Source organism: Abrus precatorius, unplaced genomic scaffold (genome assembly GCF_003935025.1).
Source record: "Abrus precatorius isolate BTA unplaced genomic scaffold, Abrus_2018 Scaffold11, whole genome shotgun sequence".
Taxonomy (NCBI): Eukaryota; Viridiplantae; Streptophyta; class Magnoliopsida; order Fabales; family Fabaceae; genus Abrus; species Abrus precatorius.
In genome coordinates, this window is record NW_020874303.1 from 14,106,694 (window position 1) to 14,125,410 (window position 18,717).

At 28.8% G+C, this 18,717-nt stretch overlaps 2 protein-coding genes across 2 annotated transcripts; one reads left to right on the forward strand and one right to left on the reverse strand.

The window, feature by feature from the left end:
- Nucleotides 1–3,536: 3,536 nt before the first annotated feature.
- On the forward strand, nucleotides 3,537–8,757 carry LOC113854705 (integrator complex subunit 9). Its single transcript, XM_027485871.1, has 11 exons — nucleotides 3,537–3,672; nucleotides 3,796–4,185; nucleotides 4,292–4,506; nucleotides 5,327–5,656; nucleotides 5,806–6,001; nucleotides 6,518–6,610; nucleotides 6,708–6,799; nucleotides 7,111–7,228; nucleotides 7,393–7,478; nucleotides 7,921–7,972; nucleotides 8,081–8,757. The coding sequence occupies exons 1-11, from the start codon at nucleotides 3,664–3,666 to the stop codon at nucleotides 8,597–8,599; spliced, it is 2,100 nt and encodes a 699-aa protein (XP_027341672.1). The 5' UTR covers nucleotides 3,537–3,663; the 3' UTR covers nucleotides 8,600–8,757.
- Nucleotides 8,758–16,323: 7,566 nt separating this feature from the next.
- Nucleotides 16,324–18,389, reverse strand: LOC113856162 (annexin-like protein RJ4). Its single transcript, XM_027487872.1, has 6 exons — nucleotides 18,317–18,389; nucleotides 17,895–18,040; nucleotides 17,578–17,796; nucleotides 17,062–17,274; nucleotides 16,780–16,869; nucleotides 16,324–16,527 (listed from the first exon to the last, which is right to left on the reverse strand). Exons 1-6 carry the CDS (start codon nucleotides 18,387–18,389, stop codon nucleotides 16,324–16,326), a joined length of 945 nt encoding a protein of 314 aa, XP_027343673.1.
- Between the last annotated feature and the right edge of the window lie 328 nt (nucleotides 18,390–18,717).

Below are 18,717 nucleotides of genomic sequence, written 5' to 3' on the forward strand. Positions count from 1 at the left end.
TGAAACTTTCTTTTTTATATATAAAATGAGCAAAGAGAAAAAAAAATAAGGTAAAAAAATAAAAATATGATTGATAGTGCAATAAAAAATAAAATAAATATAAAAATAAAATTAAAAATAATAGGAATTGTTGTTGCATCTTTCTTCTCAATGATCTTAGAGTTTTCACACTTTGTGGCCAAATTTTAAGCTTTGAGCATTAATCCTCTATAAAAAAAAAATAGAAAAGAATAACAAAAGATATGTTTAAGAGAATGTTTGAGATAAGTTTATGAAAGAAAACTGTGTTTTATGCGTGACACTGGACTATGTTGATAAAGCTAATTGATCAAAACTGAATTTAAAACATCTTAAACTAAATTTAAATTTTAAAACTAATTTTAAACTAATTTTGTAAAAAATAAAATAGATTGGTTTAAAATCCAATGCATATAATTAGACTTAAAATGGATTTGAATTGGTTTAGTGTAAATTTAATTCATGCCCACCCCTAGTACTTGGTCCCTTAATATGGAGCTCTCTTGGGAGATGGCAGAGTCTGATCCATCCGAGAAGAAGCATACTCCTTTGGTTCATTTCTTCTATCTTACTTATGTTGTAATATTTTGGGTTAGGGACTGCTATGGAGGTTGTTGGGGTAGTTGAGTTATTTTGTAACAAGATCTCTTGTAACCATGCCATTTTATTTTTTTTACTACTAGGAATGTTATTATGATTAATGCTAAGTGGAAAGCACTTCCCTAATATTTTCTTGGATGGAGGATGAAAATTCTTATTTTATTAATTGATGTCTAGGTATTGTTTATAAGTACCGAGGATGTGTTGGAGTATATATAGGAATATAGTCCCTTCGTACAAAGGTATAAATTAGTGAATATGTTATGAGTGTTATTATGTTTACTTCTATAAAATCTGTAAATATAGACAAATTTTATCGATAAATTTTAAATGATTACAGATAGATTTATATATGGATAAACTTTATCTGTAATTTAAAACTAAAGCAGAAAATATTAGACAATTTTTGCAAATAATTTATAGACAATTTTTGTAAATGAGTTATCCTCATTGAATACAATTTAACTGCCATTTTAACCCCATCTTTTTATTTAAATTGTTATCCAATATATATAATTCATCACCATCTTTTTGATAATAAACTAAATTTGTTTCTAAAAATTTTATTTCTTCATGAGGGTGATCCTAATTAATGTGCCAACTGTGCATAGATGAGTTTAAAAATGTATTTTGCTCTTCTACTATTAATATAACAATATTATATATATATATATATATATATATATATAATATTTATTATTTTCATAATATATAACAATATTAGTTAATGACTCACATGTGAACAATATTACCTTGTTGGAGTGGATATTTACAAATTAAATTTGGAGAAAATATCAAACTACCAAAAGTAATTGGACTAATAATTCTATTTCACTAAATAATTGAATCAAAATCACCTATCAGTGTTATTTTAATTACCACTAGAAATTTTATCTTATTAACATTATCACTATTAGTTTCTAAACACCTTGTAAATTATAATTAGAATTATCATCATCAAAAGTGTTAATATCTCCAATATATCAATTAGGATGACACGTAAAAATATGTCTATACATTAGTAACATATTTTTAATAGACTCATATGACACGTTCTAGTAAGTGACACTTTTTCAATATGCTTTACATATAGAGTGTGACATGTGTGATATTTGTTGCGTTATTTTTATACCTTATTTTTTTTAATTCACTTTACCATTGAAGTTATTTATTTTAGAATTTTATTTGTAAGTTAACCTATTTTATTTTTTTTTTAAATTTATCTTATTTACTTAAAAACCTGTATTAATTCAGATAAATAACATTTATTATTAATTACTTAAAGTGAGTTTTAAGAAATTAATAATTTTATTTTTACTCCATAATTTTTTAAGTACCAAATAAAAAAAAATGTCACACTTTTTGTAATACACTTTTGAAATAAAATTACATAATTGTTATGTAAATATTTACTTAATATTTTTAAAATAATAAATTATATTATAATTTAATGATAAAATTAATAAGATAAACTAAAAATACTTTATTACAATAAAATAAATTAAAATAATTTATAAGAGATATAAATTTATTAAAAATTATAAAAAAATTGCTAATAACTTTTTGTAATTTGTTATAAATTTTAATGAATTATTAGAGATGCTTTAAAAGAGAGGGGTCATATATCTTACAACTCTCTTCTTGGGGTTGATTTAGACGTCTCTCCTTCCTTGGCCTCTTCTACCACTGTGGCTTCAATGCTCCCTGCATTTGTTTTGTGCCCTATCTAGCAGTTTTGGTTGTGTATCTCCCTTACAATCACTCTAAATATGTAATTTTTAGTTTAATTAAATTTTAGTTATTAAATTACTGTGATATGGCCTTGACCAGAGGTGTAAGCAATTTTGGGTTATTTATACCTTTTTCATTCTGAATTGTTTTGAAATTTATAAAATATGAGATAGTTAGTCACAAAAAAATTGAAAAACATGAGAAATGTCTAAAATATTTAATTATAAAAAGATGTTGATCATTAAATTTTTTATTAATTTCATTTCTAGTTTACGATTTTAACGTGGTTCATTATTTAAGATATATATATGTCTGTGTGTGACTTGCATATATGTTATCGAATATAAATTATCAATATCATAGTATTTTAGAAATAAAATGCTTTTGATTAAAAAATTATTCTTTGAAAAAAGAAAAGAAATTATTATTTGTATAGTTAGTTTAAAGAAGATTTTTTTTTCTATTATCACCAAATTAGAATTTTTCATTCAATTCCTTCACCTAATCTAGAGAATTTTTTTTTATATTTTTCAAATTTAATTATTTGCTATTATTATTTTTTAATGCAAAATATTAATAGTATAGAATTTTAATATAAAAAATAAATGGTTCAAAGATAAAAGGTAGGTGTGTTTGCTAGCTTTATGTATTTATGAAATTAATTGTTTTTAAATCTCAAATTTCTCGTTTTACTGTTTGAATTTCATGTTTAGCCAAAGAGAGAGGGAAAGAATGGTTAAGAAATTTTTCTAAATCTCCGTACCTTATAAGTTTTTGAGTTCTCTATTCTAAATTCTTTAATTCAAATTTTAAAATGACTAATTTATTTTTATTTAATAAATATTTTTAACAAAGTATGATATTAATTTTAAAAAAATAATAACAGAAAAATAATCTTTTTAAATATGTTAGTTTTTAAACTAAATTTTTTTAAAAATTATAAAAAATAAAATATTAATTTTAGAAAAAAATTTAATTTTTATATTATTTTAAAAATAAAAAAATATATAAAATAATAATATTATTTACATAATTAAATTCTCTTAACTTTTCTCTCTTAGTATTAATAATCCAATACAAAATTCAAACCTTTTATTTTGTCTCTAAACTTCTTTCAGCTCCCTCTACACTTCTAAACAAGTGAAATTTGCATTTTCAGGATAATTTATGGGGTTAAATTTGTAGGTTGTTTTACGGTGAAGCGCTCCCTTTAGCCAAGAGTTCTTGTGCTCCTATTTGTCTCCCTTTCATCTTTAATAGCCACTAGCACTTGTTCCTTTGGGAATCTGCAACTGTCTATCCTTTCCATCCTCTATGAAGTTTGTAAGTTTCTTTCTGTATCCATCTTGGGTCTCTGTTAGTGCCATACGAAGGAACCATCGATTTATATTCTTCAGAAAAATTTCTCTGGGTTTCATTTTTTGTTTTCTTTCCTGGGTTTTGCAGACATGTTTGAGCAAAGGCAGGGGCTTTCACTTCCCACCATGCCACATGCTGAATTTTTGTGGGATAAGGATCTTATTGGATTGCCCACTAGACCTTTCTGCTCTAATGGCCTTCTCTCCAGTACCCACTGATTTGGATTCTCTGCTATTTGATGAAAGCAATGAAACTAAGGCCAGTGATTTTCTTAATTCAAGGGTTGGGTCTGGGAAGAGACAGAAAATTGAAAAGCTCCTTGATGCTAAAAGCTTACTTTTTGCAGAACCGTTGTACAAGACTGTTAATAACTTGCACCTATGGAATGCCGCTTTCATTGATGTTGTATTAATCTCCAGTCCAATGGGTATGCTGGGATTGCCTTTTCTTACTCGGATGAAAGGTTTCTCAGCTAAGGTAATTCTTTTGGTGTTGTATTATTTTATTTGTTGGACTATCCTCTCATATTTGTCAATTTCTGTCCCCCTAATTTCTTAACTTCATATTTTGTTCAATTGGTTAGATATATGTAACTGAAGCATCAGCAAGATTGGGCAAGCTAATGCTGGAGGATCTTGTATCAATGCATGCGGAATTCAGGCAGTTTTATGGGCCTGGGGAGTGTAATTTCCCAACATGGATGAGGCAGGAAGAGCTTGAAATGCTTCCTTCTGAATTGAGAGAAATAATCTTGGGAAAAGATGGAGTGGAGTTGGGCAGTTGGATGCCGTTGTACAGGTAATCTACCCTTAATGTAGCTTGCATTTATCTCCAAAAACTTATGTGGGACTCAATATTCTACATCCAAAACTGAATGAAGTATGGTTGACTATTACATGCACTGTTTATATGTTATTATCTTGGGATTGATTAATAATATTATTTTCATATAGAAATGGTTTTGACTACTTAGCTTTCAAGCTTGAGCTTTGTCTCTAAAATCCTGTCAAAATCACCCCAACCCAATGTATTTAAAACTCATCTAAGATTCTCTCAGTTGTTTACCTTGTATAATTTTTATATTTGATCTTAATTATTTCAATCTTATGATTCATGATTCGCCTTTAATGGTTCAATGCAATTCAACTAGCTGGTTATTCATCATATCATTCATATGATGAATCTCATGTGACTTTGAGTCTTTACAACACATGGATGAATTGGCATGATTTTTTATCACCAATACGAATCATGTGATTCAGTGAAGGGTAATATAAGCTTATATTGTTAAATTGAAAAGGAACTAAAATGCTGCTGAAATGTATCCTATTTGATTATTGATTATTTCACTACTCTATTTGTCACTTGTTCAATGCATGCATGCATTCGTTTGGTTGTTCAATTTCTCTGTTTTTATTTTTCCGAAACAGAGGCTTCATGCACTCAATTATGACTTATAATTTTGTTTTATGAATGCTAAGCTAAAATGGCAATTTTATCATTATTTTAAGGTGTTGCTTTTTACACTGTTATGTGAACATTGTTGCTTTGTTAATTTATTCTTTGAAGTAAAGTATAACAAAATTTGGTTGAAATTTTAATCTGTGGGATTTCTCAGTGCAGCTGATGTGAAGGATTGCATGCTAAAGATTCGCACACTTAATTATGCTGAGGACGCTTGCTACAATGGCACATTGATTATAAAAGCATTCAGCTCTGGTATAGAAATAGGAAGTTGTAATTGGGTTCTAAATAGTCCAAAGGGAGATATTGCTTATCTTTCAAGCTCTAGCTTAATTTCTGCTCATGCAATGACTTTTGATTACCAGAGTCTACAGGGGACTTGTGCATTAATTTATTCAGACTTCTCATCCTTGAGTGATGCATCAGATGTTGAGGATGGGAATAATTACTCTGCTGTGAATGCTGATAATTCATCACCTATGAGGTATGAGATACTGAAATTTTATTCCCCATCTAACTAAGTTGTATTCATACATGTAATTGCTGTTATAAAATTCATTCTGTCATCTTTTGGTCGTGATAATGAAAATCTACATCTGATAATATTAACTTCCATGTTGATTATTACTGCAGTTCTCAAGATGTGGCTGGATTCAACCTTAACTCTGATGAGAATTTAGAAGATAAGGAAAAGCTAATTTTCATATCCTCATGTGCTATAGAAAGTGTCAAAGAAGGGGGTTCTGTTCTAATTCCTATTAATCAACTTGGAACTAGTTTGCAGCTTTTGGAGGAAATGACAAAATCACTTGAAGCTTCAGCCATGAAGGTGTTTTTTCTATTTTCAATGTTTTCTACTAATGGTTATCAAAATCAAGAAAAACTACGATGAAAATATGGAATGTATATATCAGGTATCATTTATTAGCCTTGTTTGAACCTGTTGCCTTCTGTCCAGCGGAACCACATGCCCATATTGTTGTTGCTTGTTCTTACTCACCGATAAAATGCCTGTGTTTAGAAACCTACGTGGCATTAGCCTTTGTTTGTTTATCATATTCTCATTTTTTATTGTCATTTGCTAAGAGCCTTAGGTCCATGAATCATGATATTGCATACCAGTGTTAATATTTTGAAATTTTATTGCTTTGTTGTCATTGTTTTTGTGTTTGTAATTGGAAAGACAGGGAAAGCCAAAAGTTCTGTCATTGAAAGTTTAAAAAGTGAACTAGAAATAATTTTCTAGCCAAGTAACATAACTTGCTAAAGGATTTTTGGAGGAATAACTGATATGCTTATTCACTGACTTCTTTTTATTAAATATTTGATATTTTTCTGTTTGTAGGTTCCGGTCTATATAATTTCTTCAGTGGCCGAAGAATTACTGGCATTGCTTAACGTCATACCAGAGTGGCTTTGCAAACAGCGGCAAGAAAGAGTATAGACATTTAGAATTATGAATTTGGTCCATTGTAGTTGCATATTTCTATTGACGAAGTTTGACTTTCGTTATACCTATTTTAATTGGTTGGCAGCTATTCGCTGGAGAACCATTGTTTGAACACATCAAGCTCCTAAAAGAGAAAAAGATTCATGTCGTTCCGTCTATTCATTCCAAACAACTCATGTGAGATTTTTACCTTGTTTATCCCATCTTTTTCTTATAAAGAACTCTGGAGGACGACAATGATTAACAAAATTGATTTTTTGTTTTGATTTTTTCTGTGAAGTTTCTAGATGCAACAAAATCATGTGTTCTTGCAATGTGACTATTTGGGTGGAAATCTTGTGTTTTGTATATCAGTCTTGAGTTTCTGTTAATAGCCTCAAAAAGTATGAGAAGCATTCAACCTTAAGAATCTGCATAAGTTACAGATGGTTTACATAGACCTTTTTTTTATTGTTATTTGCTTACAGAAACTGACATGTTGGTTGTAGATTGAATTGGCAGGAACCCTGCATTGTATTTTGTCCTCACTGGAGTCTGCGACTGGGTCCTGTTGTTCATCTTCTTCGCCGTTGGTGTGGTGATCCAAAATCTTTACTTATCCTTGAGGTTTGCTATAGTCCTCACATAAGTACTTTTGATGCTTCATTATGGTCATTTTTTTTCCTGTAACTTTTTAATTTTTGTTAGAAATATGTTAAGTTTGTCCTTTTTATAAAGTTTGAAACTATGAATGGCTATGGCCAATATTTTATTCATTTTACTCTTTGCAGGATGTGTTGAATCCTGAGCTAGCACTCTTACCTTTTAAGCCAGTATCCATAAAGGTTCTTCAATGTTTGTTTCCCTCTGGAATAGGGTAGGTTTACCTTTCTCTTAGTTGCTTCCAATGTGCACATTTGTGTATAGACCCAAGTATTCTTGCCAATAATTTTCAAAATATGAATAAACATTGAACTACAAAGTGGTCTCTAATTGTATTGCCCTAAGAACAAAGAGGAGATAAGAACATATCAAGAATGTAAAATACAACCCTAGCTAACTGTTCATTTACCGTTTTTTATGGAATTGACAGTGTATGGATGGGCTCCTCAGCACCATACATCAATGACAGGGAATAGGATTACATTAACTATGCCCCTTTGTTCTTTCTTCCCTGTTTCAAAGTACCTCTGTTTGATAGTGTATTTTTGAAAGAGACTATTTCTTTGAAATTTGGTCAATAAAAGGTGTAGTTTTTGCTGTTAACAAATTGATTTATGTATGTAGTATCATCTCTTCATATTTTGATTTCACTGTAGGTTGCAGAAAATTCATCCTTTGCTAAAGATGTTACAGCCAAAGACTATTCTGGTAATTTCTACAAAGGTTACTTTATGGTTTATACTTTATACACTTAATTATTGTTTTATACGATGAATTGATAGTCTGTTTTCGTTTTTACTCCTTTTTATTCTCTAGTGCCCCGAGGAATTGAAGTCACTGATCAGTTTTTCAAGTGAAAAGTCTTTTTCAGTTTTGTATTATACTGAAGCTGAAACTTTGAAAGTGTCATACCGAAAGGACAATTTAGAGTTAAAAATTGCATCTGACTTGGCTTCCCAGTTTTATTGGAAAACGTTTATAAAGGAAGAAATCAATATTGCAAGATTAAAGGGGGAGCTATTAGTGGAAAATGCTAAGCATCACTTGCTTTTGGACAATAATCAAAACAATTCCTCAAGAGATAGGCCTTTGGTACATTGCGGTTTACCTGATTCGGAAAAGCTTTTGGCTGCATTATCAAATATGGGCATTAATGCATCTGTGGAAAATATTGTGAGTGATGCCAAATCACAAACTCGCTGTATAATTCACACACATGACCCTTACAAGGCCTTGATAGAGATTGGAACCACTAGAACTATTGTTACTACCGCTGATGGGAACGTTGCTTCCCTCATTTATAAAACTCTCGATAATATTTTGGATCCGGTTTGATATGATGGATTTTCTCTTATTGGTGTTTGTAAAATCCTTGTATCAGCATGTTATTTATACTATCAATCAATAACATTACTAGCATTTACTGCTACGTTATTTGATCAATGGAAGAGAAGAAATATTCGCTATTATTCTCCCAAATTCAAACTGCCGAGTCCAGCTGAATTGGATCACTTTTAATTGTAAATTGTAAAGGAAAAATAATAGTTCAGTTGGCCTTGTTTGGTGTGATTGTTATGGTAGTAGCAAACATGGTGGGGAAATAATTATCTTAGTGGTAATGATAATAACTTGACAAAGTTAGTGGTTGTTAGTGTGACAATAACAATGGTGGTAATTATAATAGTGATGAATGTTGTGGCAAAGACAATGATGGTGGATTGTTGTGGTAAAAGTGGCAGGGGCAATGATGATGATGAAATTAACAAAGGTCATGCTAGTTGTGATGGTAGCTTCTTGCATGTATTTTAGGAGATATGATAGTTAAATAATTTGTTTTTAAACTAAAATTTTAAAGCTGAAATTGTAATTTTTGTTTCAAAAATTGAGGTGAAATTGTTTCGATATTAAGTTAAAAAAAATTATTTTATTTTAGTCAAAAATATTTTATTTTTTAAAATTTGTATTTGAAAATAAAAATTGAAAACATTGGACCACTTTGAATAAGCTCTTGTTATTAACATTTAATTATTATTCTAAGAGTAATTATTAGTCATTTAAATAATTGTTGATTTGACTTTATATTATATTTCGTTCATCATCCGTAGAGCTTGTTCATGAGCAAGTATACCCGTTGAAAAGTAGTAAAGACTTTTAAATTAAGTTTTTAAGTTATCGTCATATAGATGTTATTTTCAAGTACCAAGAACACATTGATTTAATTGTTTAAATTGAAAGAGTGGGTAATGAATTAAAAACAAGATGAACACATGAAAGTAGTTTTTAACAGAACTTGAATGAAAAGAGCCTAGGACATATGATTTCACCTATTAAATCTTTCTATATTTTCCTTAATTTAATTTTAATATTAGTTTCCTTAATGTTTACCAACCACCCATACTTATTCTATTAATACCCAATGATCATGCAATGTCAATATTCTTTTTCCTAAGCAATTATCCTCAATGATCATTGGTGTTTATTAAAATAATAACGGTTAGAAGAGAAAAATTAAGTTTGATCCACCTAACCTTTGATCTTGTTTTATCTTATAGTTTTATTAATTACATGTGGTACGACCATCTACGATATAATTAATTATGAGATACTAAGGATGATTATTTTTTAGCATACAAAATTCAATTCAATAGGATAAAAATCAAACATTAAAAAAAAACCAACATCGATATTAAACATAAAAATTACAGAGTATGCAATAGGTTTCACCATAGCCCTAATTATGAATTTAGTTACCCCATAATAAAACAAATAACGAAAAACATGATAAACAAATCCATAAACTTAAAGGAGAATTCAAGTTGAAAAGGCCCAAAAGGAAAAAGGATGGAAGTAGCTCTCGCTCCAAGGGGTGCTCAATCACTCGCTCGGACTCCAAAGAGACACTTGTTATTTTTGTCAATGATTTTCAATAACTCTCAATAGTTGATTAAGTCAGAACCTAGGGAAAAAAAAAGGTATGTAGAAGGTTCCTTTGTCAGGAGATAAGACATCTTTATATAGGATATGCACTGAGTTCTTCGATAGTTACTCGATTTTCAGTGACTGAGCTTTATCTTTTTGAATGGAAATTGGTTTTATCCCTATCAAAATCTCAGCCACCATATTTTAAAATTTAAATCTGTGTTTAGATAAAAACTCCTGCAAGATTTAAAATTCAAATTTAAACTTTGACGCAAATTTGTTTAGCATGACCATACTAGATAATAAGGCACTGACAAGTGCAAAGCACAGCCGTGCTTTCTTGTGGGGTTAGCTACAACCATCCTATTTTTGCTCAGAATATTTTTATAATGCAGCAGTAGTTCTCTCATGTTTAATTGTGAAAATTAACAATAAAATTAATATGAAAAATCCATAAAATAAACTTTAAATGCATAAATATAAGTCATAAAACATATTAAAATATGCACTTTTCAGTGCTCAATATAGTTGTGCTCTCTTTCTCTTCAAGTTTTTTCTTTAGGAAATCATTTAAGATCTAAATAATGGTGAGAAGTGACATAGATCCATAACCATGATTCAACATTTAAACCTTCTCCAATCCAATTGCAATCAAGAGACAAAATTATGGCTTGGAACTAGCAAATCCTAGCCACCATTAAAGGCTACAAATTGGAGACACTCAAGACTAGGAAAAATGCCTCAGAAATTCTTAACAACAGTAGATAATTGAGTTATTTGAGAATGTCAATGAAACTGTTAAAATTAGGAACAATAAGATGAACTCTTGGTCTCAAGGCCACTTGCCTATATGTAAAATTCTTGAGGTAAACTTCCCTTCTCAGAAGCAAGTAAAAATTGAGTGCAGTAGGCTACTCAAGCCATTCTTTATGGCTTCCTTGATGGATATGATTCTTTTGTTATGTCTCATTTTGAGTCCTTTAGTGTTCTTGAAATTAAAGCATTATCAATGGCCCAAGAAGAAATAATAGAAAAAGTATAGACTCCATTTCAATGCAAGTTGTTCAAGTAACCTTATTACAATTTGAGTCCTATATAAGAGGTGGCAGAAATCAAACTTTGAATACCAATAGAGGTAGATCATCAAATAACTCTAGTAGAAGCAAAAAAGGAGTCAATTTTGTAGTAAACATGGCCACATTGCATTGAAGATAATAGTGGAGTGTTACTTGTCTCTCAAATCTAAGATGCTAACAAACCAATAAGAGAAATGGAGGCAAACTATTTCTTCCAAGTTGACATCATACACCTTTTTGTCATGGGCAATAAGTTGGTCACTACTAGGGGTGGAAATTAGCCAAGTTATAAAAGTCTAAACTTTACTTAATACATAATTAGTGAATGAAGCTTAAATACTATAATAGGATTATTTTTATTAAACTCGATCTGACTTGCTTATCAGCCTATTTGTTCTTAAAATATACTAAAAAGCCTAATCTATAATAAATAATGTAAATACCTACAAAAGATGAATCACACATGATCCAAATATCTATAACTCATCTCAATGTTAGAAATTGAACATGAACATGACAATGGCAGTTATGTCTCTATTAAAGTTCATATGAATACTCCCACTAGAATTCTCATTTGTCGATATCCTAGATGCTCATGGGTGATTAGGATTTCTCCAAAAAGTGTCTTGGATCTAAATATCTTCGGCTTATTTATAAGCACGCAAAGGTGTGTAACCTTAATTCTCTCTTAGATATTACACTAGGGCTCGTTCTTAATAAGTCTGGCTCAATAAAATATTATTTTAATTCAATTAAAATATTACTTTTCTAGTTGACTTGTTCTATTTGTCTAATGCTATAAATATCTCATATATTTGGTTATAATATTAATATACATATTCAAGTTCTTAGTACATATACCAACACTTAATGCACTTTAACCCAACAACTCCTATGAAATGTTCCAGTCAACTTTTTCACATAACTATCAACTCTAACTTGAGAAATGTTATATTCCTTTTCATATAACTTACATCATGCTATGAAAAAATAACTAACCACTTTAACTTTATGAAGGAATAGAATTTGTAGGTAGACCATATGGATAGTAATAACTAGATTGATAAACAATAAAGTTGTAGCATTGACAAATGTTTCCATAGTGACAATACTACTATGAATATTATTACTAGGACTCATGGGTTAAGTTATGGGCCCTTATCGAATAGTTTAACTTATTTTTATTTTTAGTCACTACTTTTTCTCTAATGTAAATGTTAATATTAATTACCACTTAGAGTTGTTACAAGTGCAAAGTCACAAATGTGTGATAATGTAAGAATAAGAATGATTTTTAATTCTAAATCTTAACTAAGCTTAAGATTAGTTGAAAACTCATAACATGAATTTATTTATTCTTATTCTTGTTTGTTTAGGTAACACTGTCATTGCAAATAAAGATTAGAGTTGTGCCAAATAAAAAATTTATACTGAAAACATCAAACTACTAGTCAAATTTAAGGCCAAAAGTTAATGAGGCAGAAGTTTTAATCCTAATCCATCTTAACCTTTTGTTCGATCTACTTTCTATATGACTTAAAGATTTACTTAACTTTGACAAATGTTTCACACGAAAACAACTTGCATTATCAACGAAGCCAAATTAGTTTTCTTAGACTTGTGACAACCGTTTTAGTAAGTGTACTATGTCATGCAAGTAATAAAGTGACAAATAGAGTATCATCCTACAAGAAATAAATTTGACACATTATTTCACTAAAATCAAACTAATTAAAAAGTCGTAAATAATCTAAAATCCATGATTAGTTTATAATACAAATTTCTATAAAAAAAAAATGATATCAAAGGCATACAATTAAAAAGTTAAAACATATAATTTAATCAATGATAAAAAAAGAAGGTTAAGTTATAGACTTAACCTATTGTTCAAACAATAAATCAACTCTCTCTCAGCTACTTCAAACTAGTTTCTTTTAATTTTTAAGATATATTTTTATTAAAATAGTTCATACTTAATTCTTGAATATACAAGTTCTCTTTAACTTAATTACTAAAATTAATTTCTTAACCCAAAAAATACGAAAACAAAGTGTCAAAACAGAAAAAAAAAACATTAAAAATTACACATCCTAAAGTTTTTATTTAATCATAAATCAATTACAAAATTAATCACAAACTGAGATAGACAACTACTTGTTAGTAGCTGTCTTTTTGTTTTTGCAGCAGACTTAGTGACTGACTATATTAGCAACTGAATATTTTCATCAAGCAGTTAACAATCATAGTCACTATGCACTAAATGAGTGACTAATTAGTAAATATGTCACAATTTGGATTTTCTGCAACCGATTACTTAAGTTGCTATTCCTTTTTTTAATTGTGAAAAAAGAAATTAAATATCCTGTATACGCTAAATGCTAATATCAACATATGTTCATATCTTAATATGTCTTTACTAGTTTGAAAAAATTGATATTTTAAGATAATATTTTATAAAAAAAATTATTGGTATCATGTTTTAAGATGTATTCGGATGGAATAATTTTGAGAAAAAATAAATTAAGGAATAATTTTGTATAGAAAAATAAATTTTATCAGTTTAAATACTTTTCTTTTTAAAGAGAGAAAAAGAGAGAGTGACTCACAAGTTTTGAATTTATTTTCTGCCATTTTTTTGGTCTGATTCAGTGGATAATTTTGACGAATAATCTAATTGGTTCACTAATATTTTGATTAAAATCAACTTGTCAGTTGTCAAGCCTTTTAGTTATGATCTAAAAAATATTAATTTAATTAAAAATTACTTTATAAATAAAATTATTATAACATAATTACTTCAATATAAAATTAATTTTAACTAAAATTTAATTTCTGGTTACTTTTATACGATCATTTCGGATAAAATCTTTATTACATCTTGTATTCAAGTTTGCGTGCATGCGCACGTTTTTAACAATTTTAAATTGCTTATAAAATAATTAAAATTAGAATTGGAAAGTTTAAATATTTAAAATCAAAACCATAAGTCTGTCACAGAAGATAACAAATATATGTGGCTGACAAATACATTTATTTATTTATTTTTGTCAGAGTTTAATGGAGTGGTTATTTTCTATGAAGTTAAGGTAGTAACTAGGAAAACATGTTCTGCTTTGTTTATTCTATTTTAATGACGATTCGACAAGGTTCCACTGTAGTTACTTGGTTAATGTCGAACACATTCACCGTACAAAGTAAACAAAGTAGGTTTTCTGTAAAAACATGAGCAACAGAGTGTAAATGGCTATAAAACAGTTCACTGAAATTAGTCTTGACATTATTTTCTAGCGAGTTATACTATAAAAATTAATAACTATCAATAATATGATAACTTTTATGATTAAATGATAATATAAAACTATTATTCTGGTAGCTTATTTTAATTACATTTATATTATATATTAATATATTTATATAATAATTTTTACAATATTATTTTTTATTTTTATCACATTAATCATTTTATTTTACTTTTATTATTGTTATATATGTAGATCACCTCCAAGTCGTTTCCAGACATTTTTAGCTCTAGCTAAAGATTGTCTCAATCTCAATACAATATCGATTGTCGTTTAGAAACTTTGATATTCTTTTTGGACATATTCAACTTATTGGAATCCTCTGACAGATCAAAGTAATAGATCACATAAATAAATCATTGATGGGAACTCTTTAAAATTTTGAACATGCATTCGTAAATTTCAAGAAATCTTGAACATTAGCAAAGACAAGTCTATACTGCAAAAATTTTATTTTATCTGTACAAACATCATCATGATTCACGCCTCTATGTTATCAAGTTTATATTATATATATTTTTTCACATAGGATAAGAAAGGGTACAAAATAATGAAAAGTTACAACGACCCCAATGTAGGTACAAACATATATAATAGGTGGTTGAGAGCAAGTAAACCACCATTAAGATGATTTGAAATAGAATTTAAATTATTGTTCAATAGACTATTTAGTGACTCATGTCCATTATTTACTAAATGTGAATTTATTAATTTGTAATTTAAAGTATTTTTTTTATTGATGTTCCTATTATAATATGTCTCTAATCAATCAATCTACATTTATTTGTATTAATCAAGACATTTTTTTTAATTGATTTTTGAATTTCAGTACATTAGTGATATATTTTGATTTAATTTATAATTTCAAAATATAAAATTGTTAGATATTTATTATATTTTAGTTTGAACATGTGAAAGACAAATGATTTAAAATATCATGTGTGAATCAATTGATTATTTATGTTTTTAGTTGATATTTATTTATTAAAAAATAAAATAATTATAACTATGTCTTATGGCACTACAAAAATCATATTATAAAAATAAGATATCCATAACCATAAAATTAATTTTAAAGAATGACAATCAATGTTGTCAAATAATAATATATTTCAGTAATTATATATTCATTATTATTAATTAGAAGTAATTATTGATTAGATTTAAAAAATTATTATAAAAATATTAATTTAAAATACTTTGCAATAGTGATGAATAAATTAGCTATTATTTCATTATATATTTGTGATAATTTATTTTATCAGTAATATTTATGTTTATTAGTGGCTTTAATTTTTATTATAATAAATATTTTATTTTAGTGACTACAAAATATCACAACTAATTTTTTATTAGGGATGACATGTGACAAATGTAAACATCATCACAAAATTATTTTAACAAAAAAATTTAATACTCTTAATAATAAATTTTATAATCATAATAAATAAATTTTTTCCATGTCTTGACCTTGCTGTTTGTGCAACGTGGTCATATTTTAAGCTTAAAATAAAGGATTAATCAATTTTGATATGAATCATGGTTCTAAATTTTGTGAACAGAAGTTGTACAAAATTATGGATAAATACGACCAATGCAGTTCCAAAGACCTTCCAATCAATAATATTTAACCAACACAGTACATATACTGATGGAACAACTACCACCATTAATTGAGATCTTCAAGTTGCCGCATACAATTAAGACAACAAAGAAACTGAGATAACAGCTTCAATCACATATATGACTGAAGAAGTAAACTTAATTAGTCTTCTTTTCCCATTAGAGTGAGGAGGAATTTCTTGTAGTCTCCAGAAGTTTCTTTGGCCACTGCATGCTCAAGGTGAACACTGTTTCTCTTGTAATACCCCTCTCCTATGTCCTTCAGGTCCTTCTCAGCCCTCGTGACAATCACACGTGTGAGTGCATCCTCATCAGTTCCAACACCTTCCATGGCATTCCGGAGAACCTACATTATAGTATAACCATAACAAATGTGTTGAATGTTTTATGGACATAGTCCATCCATGTTTTATAATGTATATATAGAGAGTGATTGGGTTTTTATTATTTTATTTATTTGTATTATTTTCAACCCACATGGGACTTTTTTATTTTGTAACAAGATCTTCTAATTAAGGGTGAACCCTGTCCTGTAATATATGAAATAAATTAACTAAGATGTCACATGCAGAAAGAATCTACGTACAAAGATTTTCACCTTTTCATAGTACTTCTTATGATCATTGATACAGCTAATGGCTAAATTTGCGGCCTTATGAAAGTCATCAGATCCTTCATCGGACAATTTCTGCCCAGGAAAAAAGGAAAAAATTAAGAAATTAAACTAATAGTTCTTTAATTCTGTCATACATGAGAAATATTTTTTTTCTTTGAAATTACATATTTGGAGAAACAAAAAATAAACGAGTAGTTTTAAAAGCTTAACAATTGAGAATTAATATATTAACAAAGGAAAGAAAGAGGCCCTTCCTTGTTGTACCTTAGTGATGGCAATGCCATGATCATCCCTGTATCGGTTGAACGTTGCCACAAGTTGGGTCTTGCTCCTTGTTGTAAGGATCCTAATAATTATTTCATTTCTTCTATTCCTATCCTTGATAGCCTCATGAAGAGCATCAGCTTCAGATTGAGCCAATTTTGCATTAATTTCACTGCCACCATATCTAAATGAGCTCACCAACCCTACCAATAGCTGCTCAAAATTGACCAAATACTAATTAGATCAATAATCACTATACCTTAAGCATTTCACTCATTCACTTCTTTCTCTCCAAATACCATAGCTAGTGTAAAGAAAAAATATATATATATCAGAAGAATGCTAGCAACATGTCCTTAACACTTCGCTTGTGATTGATCACATTTTTAAAAGGTTTTGCGAAAATAATCAATTTGCAAAGCAAGTATTTTAACTTTTTAAAAAATAGACTAATTGTGCACAGTATGTTGAAGAGTTTGATACTGGAGTTTACTACATATATTATGAATGACTTGCCTGGGAAAGATGGCCAGTGGTGTTAGCAGCCACATCTTCCTCCAAGGAACGTTTGTATCTACTGTGATAGGCACGCCTCACAACAAGAAGTTCTTCAGGTGAAAGGACACATGAAATTTCCACAATCACTTGGTAATTTTTATTAGCATTCCTAAGGGCTAGATTGGCCAACAAAGCCTCACGTTCAGCAGGTTCCAATATCCAACGGTACATTGCTTTCTAATTGGTACAAAACAATAAAAATAAATTCATTATCATCTATATAATATAAGTAACCAAAAAATTTTCATAAGAAACATTTTCAAATTTGGTATTACCTCAAAGTCACCAGAGATCTCGGACTCAAGGCGTTTGATGAGATCCTCTTGGAAGAGATCATGGTATGCTTGTCTAATTTGGGTCCTTTGGGTAGCATTTCTATGGCCTAATATTGATATAATGGCTTTTTCATCAGCTCCCCAACCTGCAAAGTTTTTAAACCAAGTAATTTATTAAATTGCATGTTTCTTTCTAGAGATAGTTAAATCACCCTTTTGAAAATTTCACATGCTCAAACTATTCTAACATTGTTATTAATTATTAGTCTTATATATGGGGAAGAACTAATTTACATTAAAAAAACTAGTGTTATGATAGTGAGTAAAAAGGATTGAAAATCAATCACAGAATTTCAAGGTAGAAACTTAAAATCAACCAAACTAAATGCATTGATAAAGAAAAAGAAATGGGATAGTGTGACCTTTTACAGCCTTTCGGAGAGCTTCTGCATCTTCCACAGGAGAGTGGTTGGAAGGAGCAATCAACGTAGCCATAGTTGAAGGTCTTTTACTCTATCCTGCAGGCTATGATTAATTATATATATACATATACAAGCCGGCACAAGTTAATAACGGGTCATTTGCATTAATTTGTTATTAACAACTATATTAAAATGCGTTAAAATTATGAAGATGCTTTAATATGTTTTTTCAGTCACATATTTCCTTTTGGTGATTAATAAATGTCATGTTTTTAGGCAGTCACACACACATGGACTGTTTCTTTTCTTTTTTTTAAAGAAATAAGCAGAATTATTTATTATTTATTATTAATATTGTTTGAATAATCAAATTTTTAAAAAATAAACATATAATTTTTTAA

What these genes read in the sequence shown, in the direction of transcription:
- LOC113856162 (XM_027487872.1), bottom strand. Translation starts at nt 18,389, where the DNA reads ATGGCTACGTTGATTGCTCCTTCCAACCACTCTCCTGTGGAAGATGCA. An exon ending in TCTCCGAAAGGCTGTAAAAG is followed by an intron (nt 18,041 to 18,316) that starts GTCACACTATCC and finishes AAAACTTTGCAG; the next exon opens with GTTGGGGAGCTGATGAAAAA. An exon ending in ATAAGAAGTACTATGAAAAG is followed by an intron (nt 16,528 to 16,779) that starts GTGAAAATCTTT and finishes ACTATAATGTAG; the next exon opens with GTTCTCCGGAATGCCATGGA.
- LOC113854705 (XM_027485871.1), top strand. An exon ending in GATAATTCATCACCTATGAG is followed by an intron (nt 5,657 to 5,805) that starts GTATGAGATACT and finishes TTATTACTGCAG; the next exon opens with TTCTCAAGATGTGGCTGGAT. An exon ending in TTGAAGCTTCAGCCATGAAG is followed by an intron (nt 6,002 to 6,517) that starts GTGTTTTTTCTA and finishes TTCTGTTTGTAG; the next exon opens with GTTCCGGTCTATATAATTTC.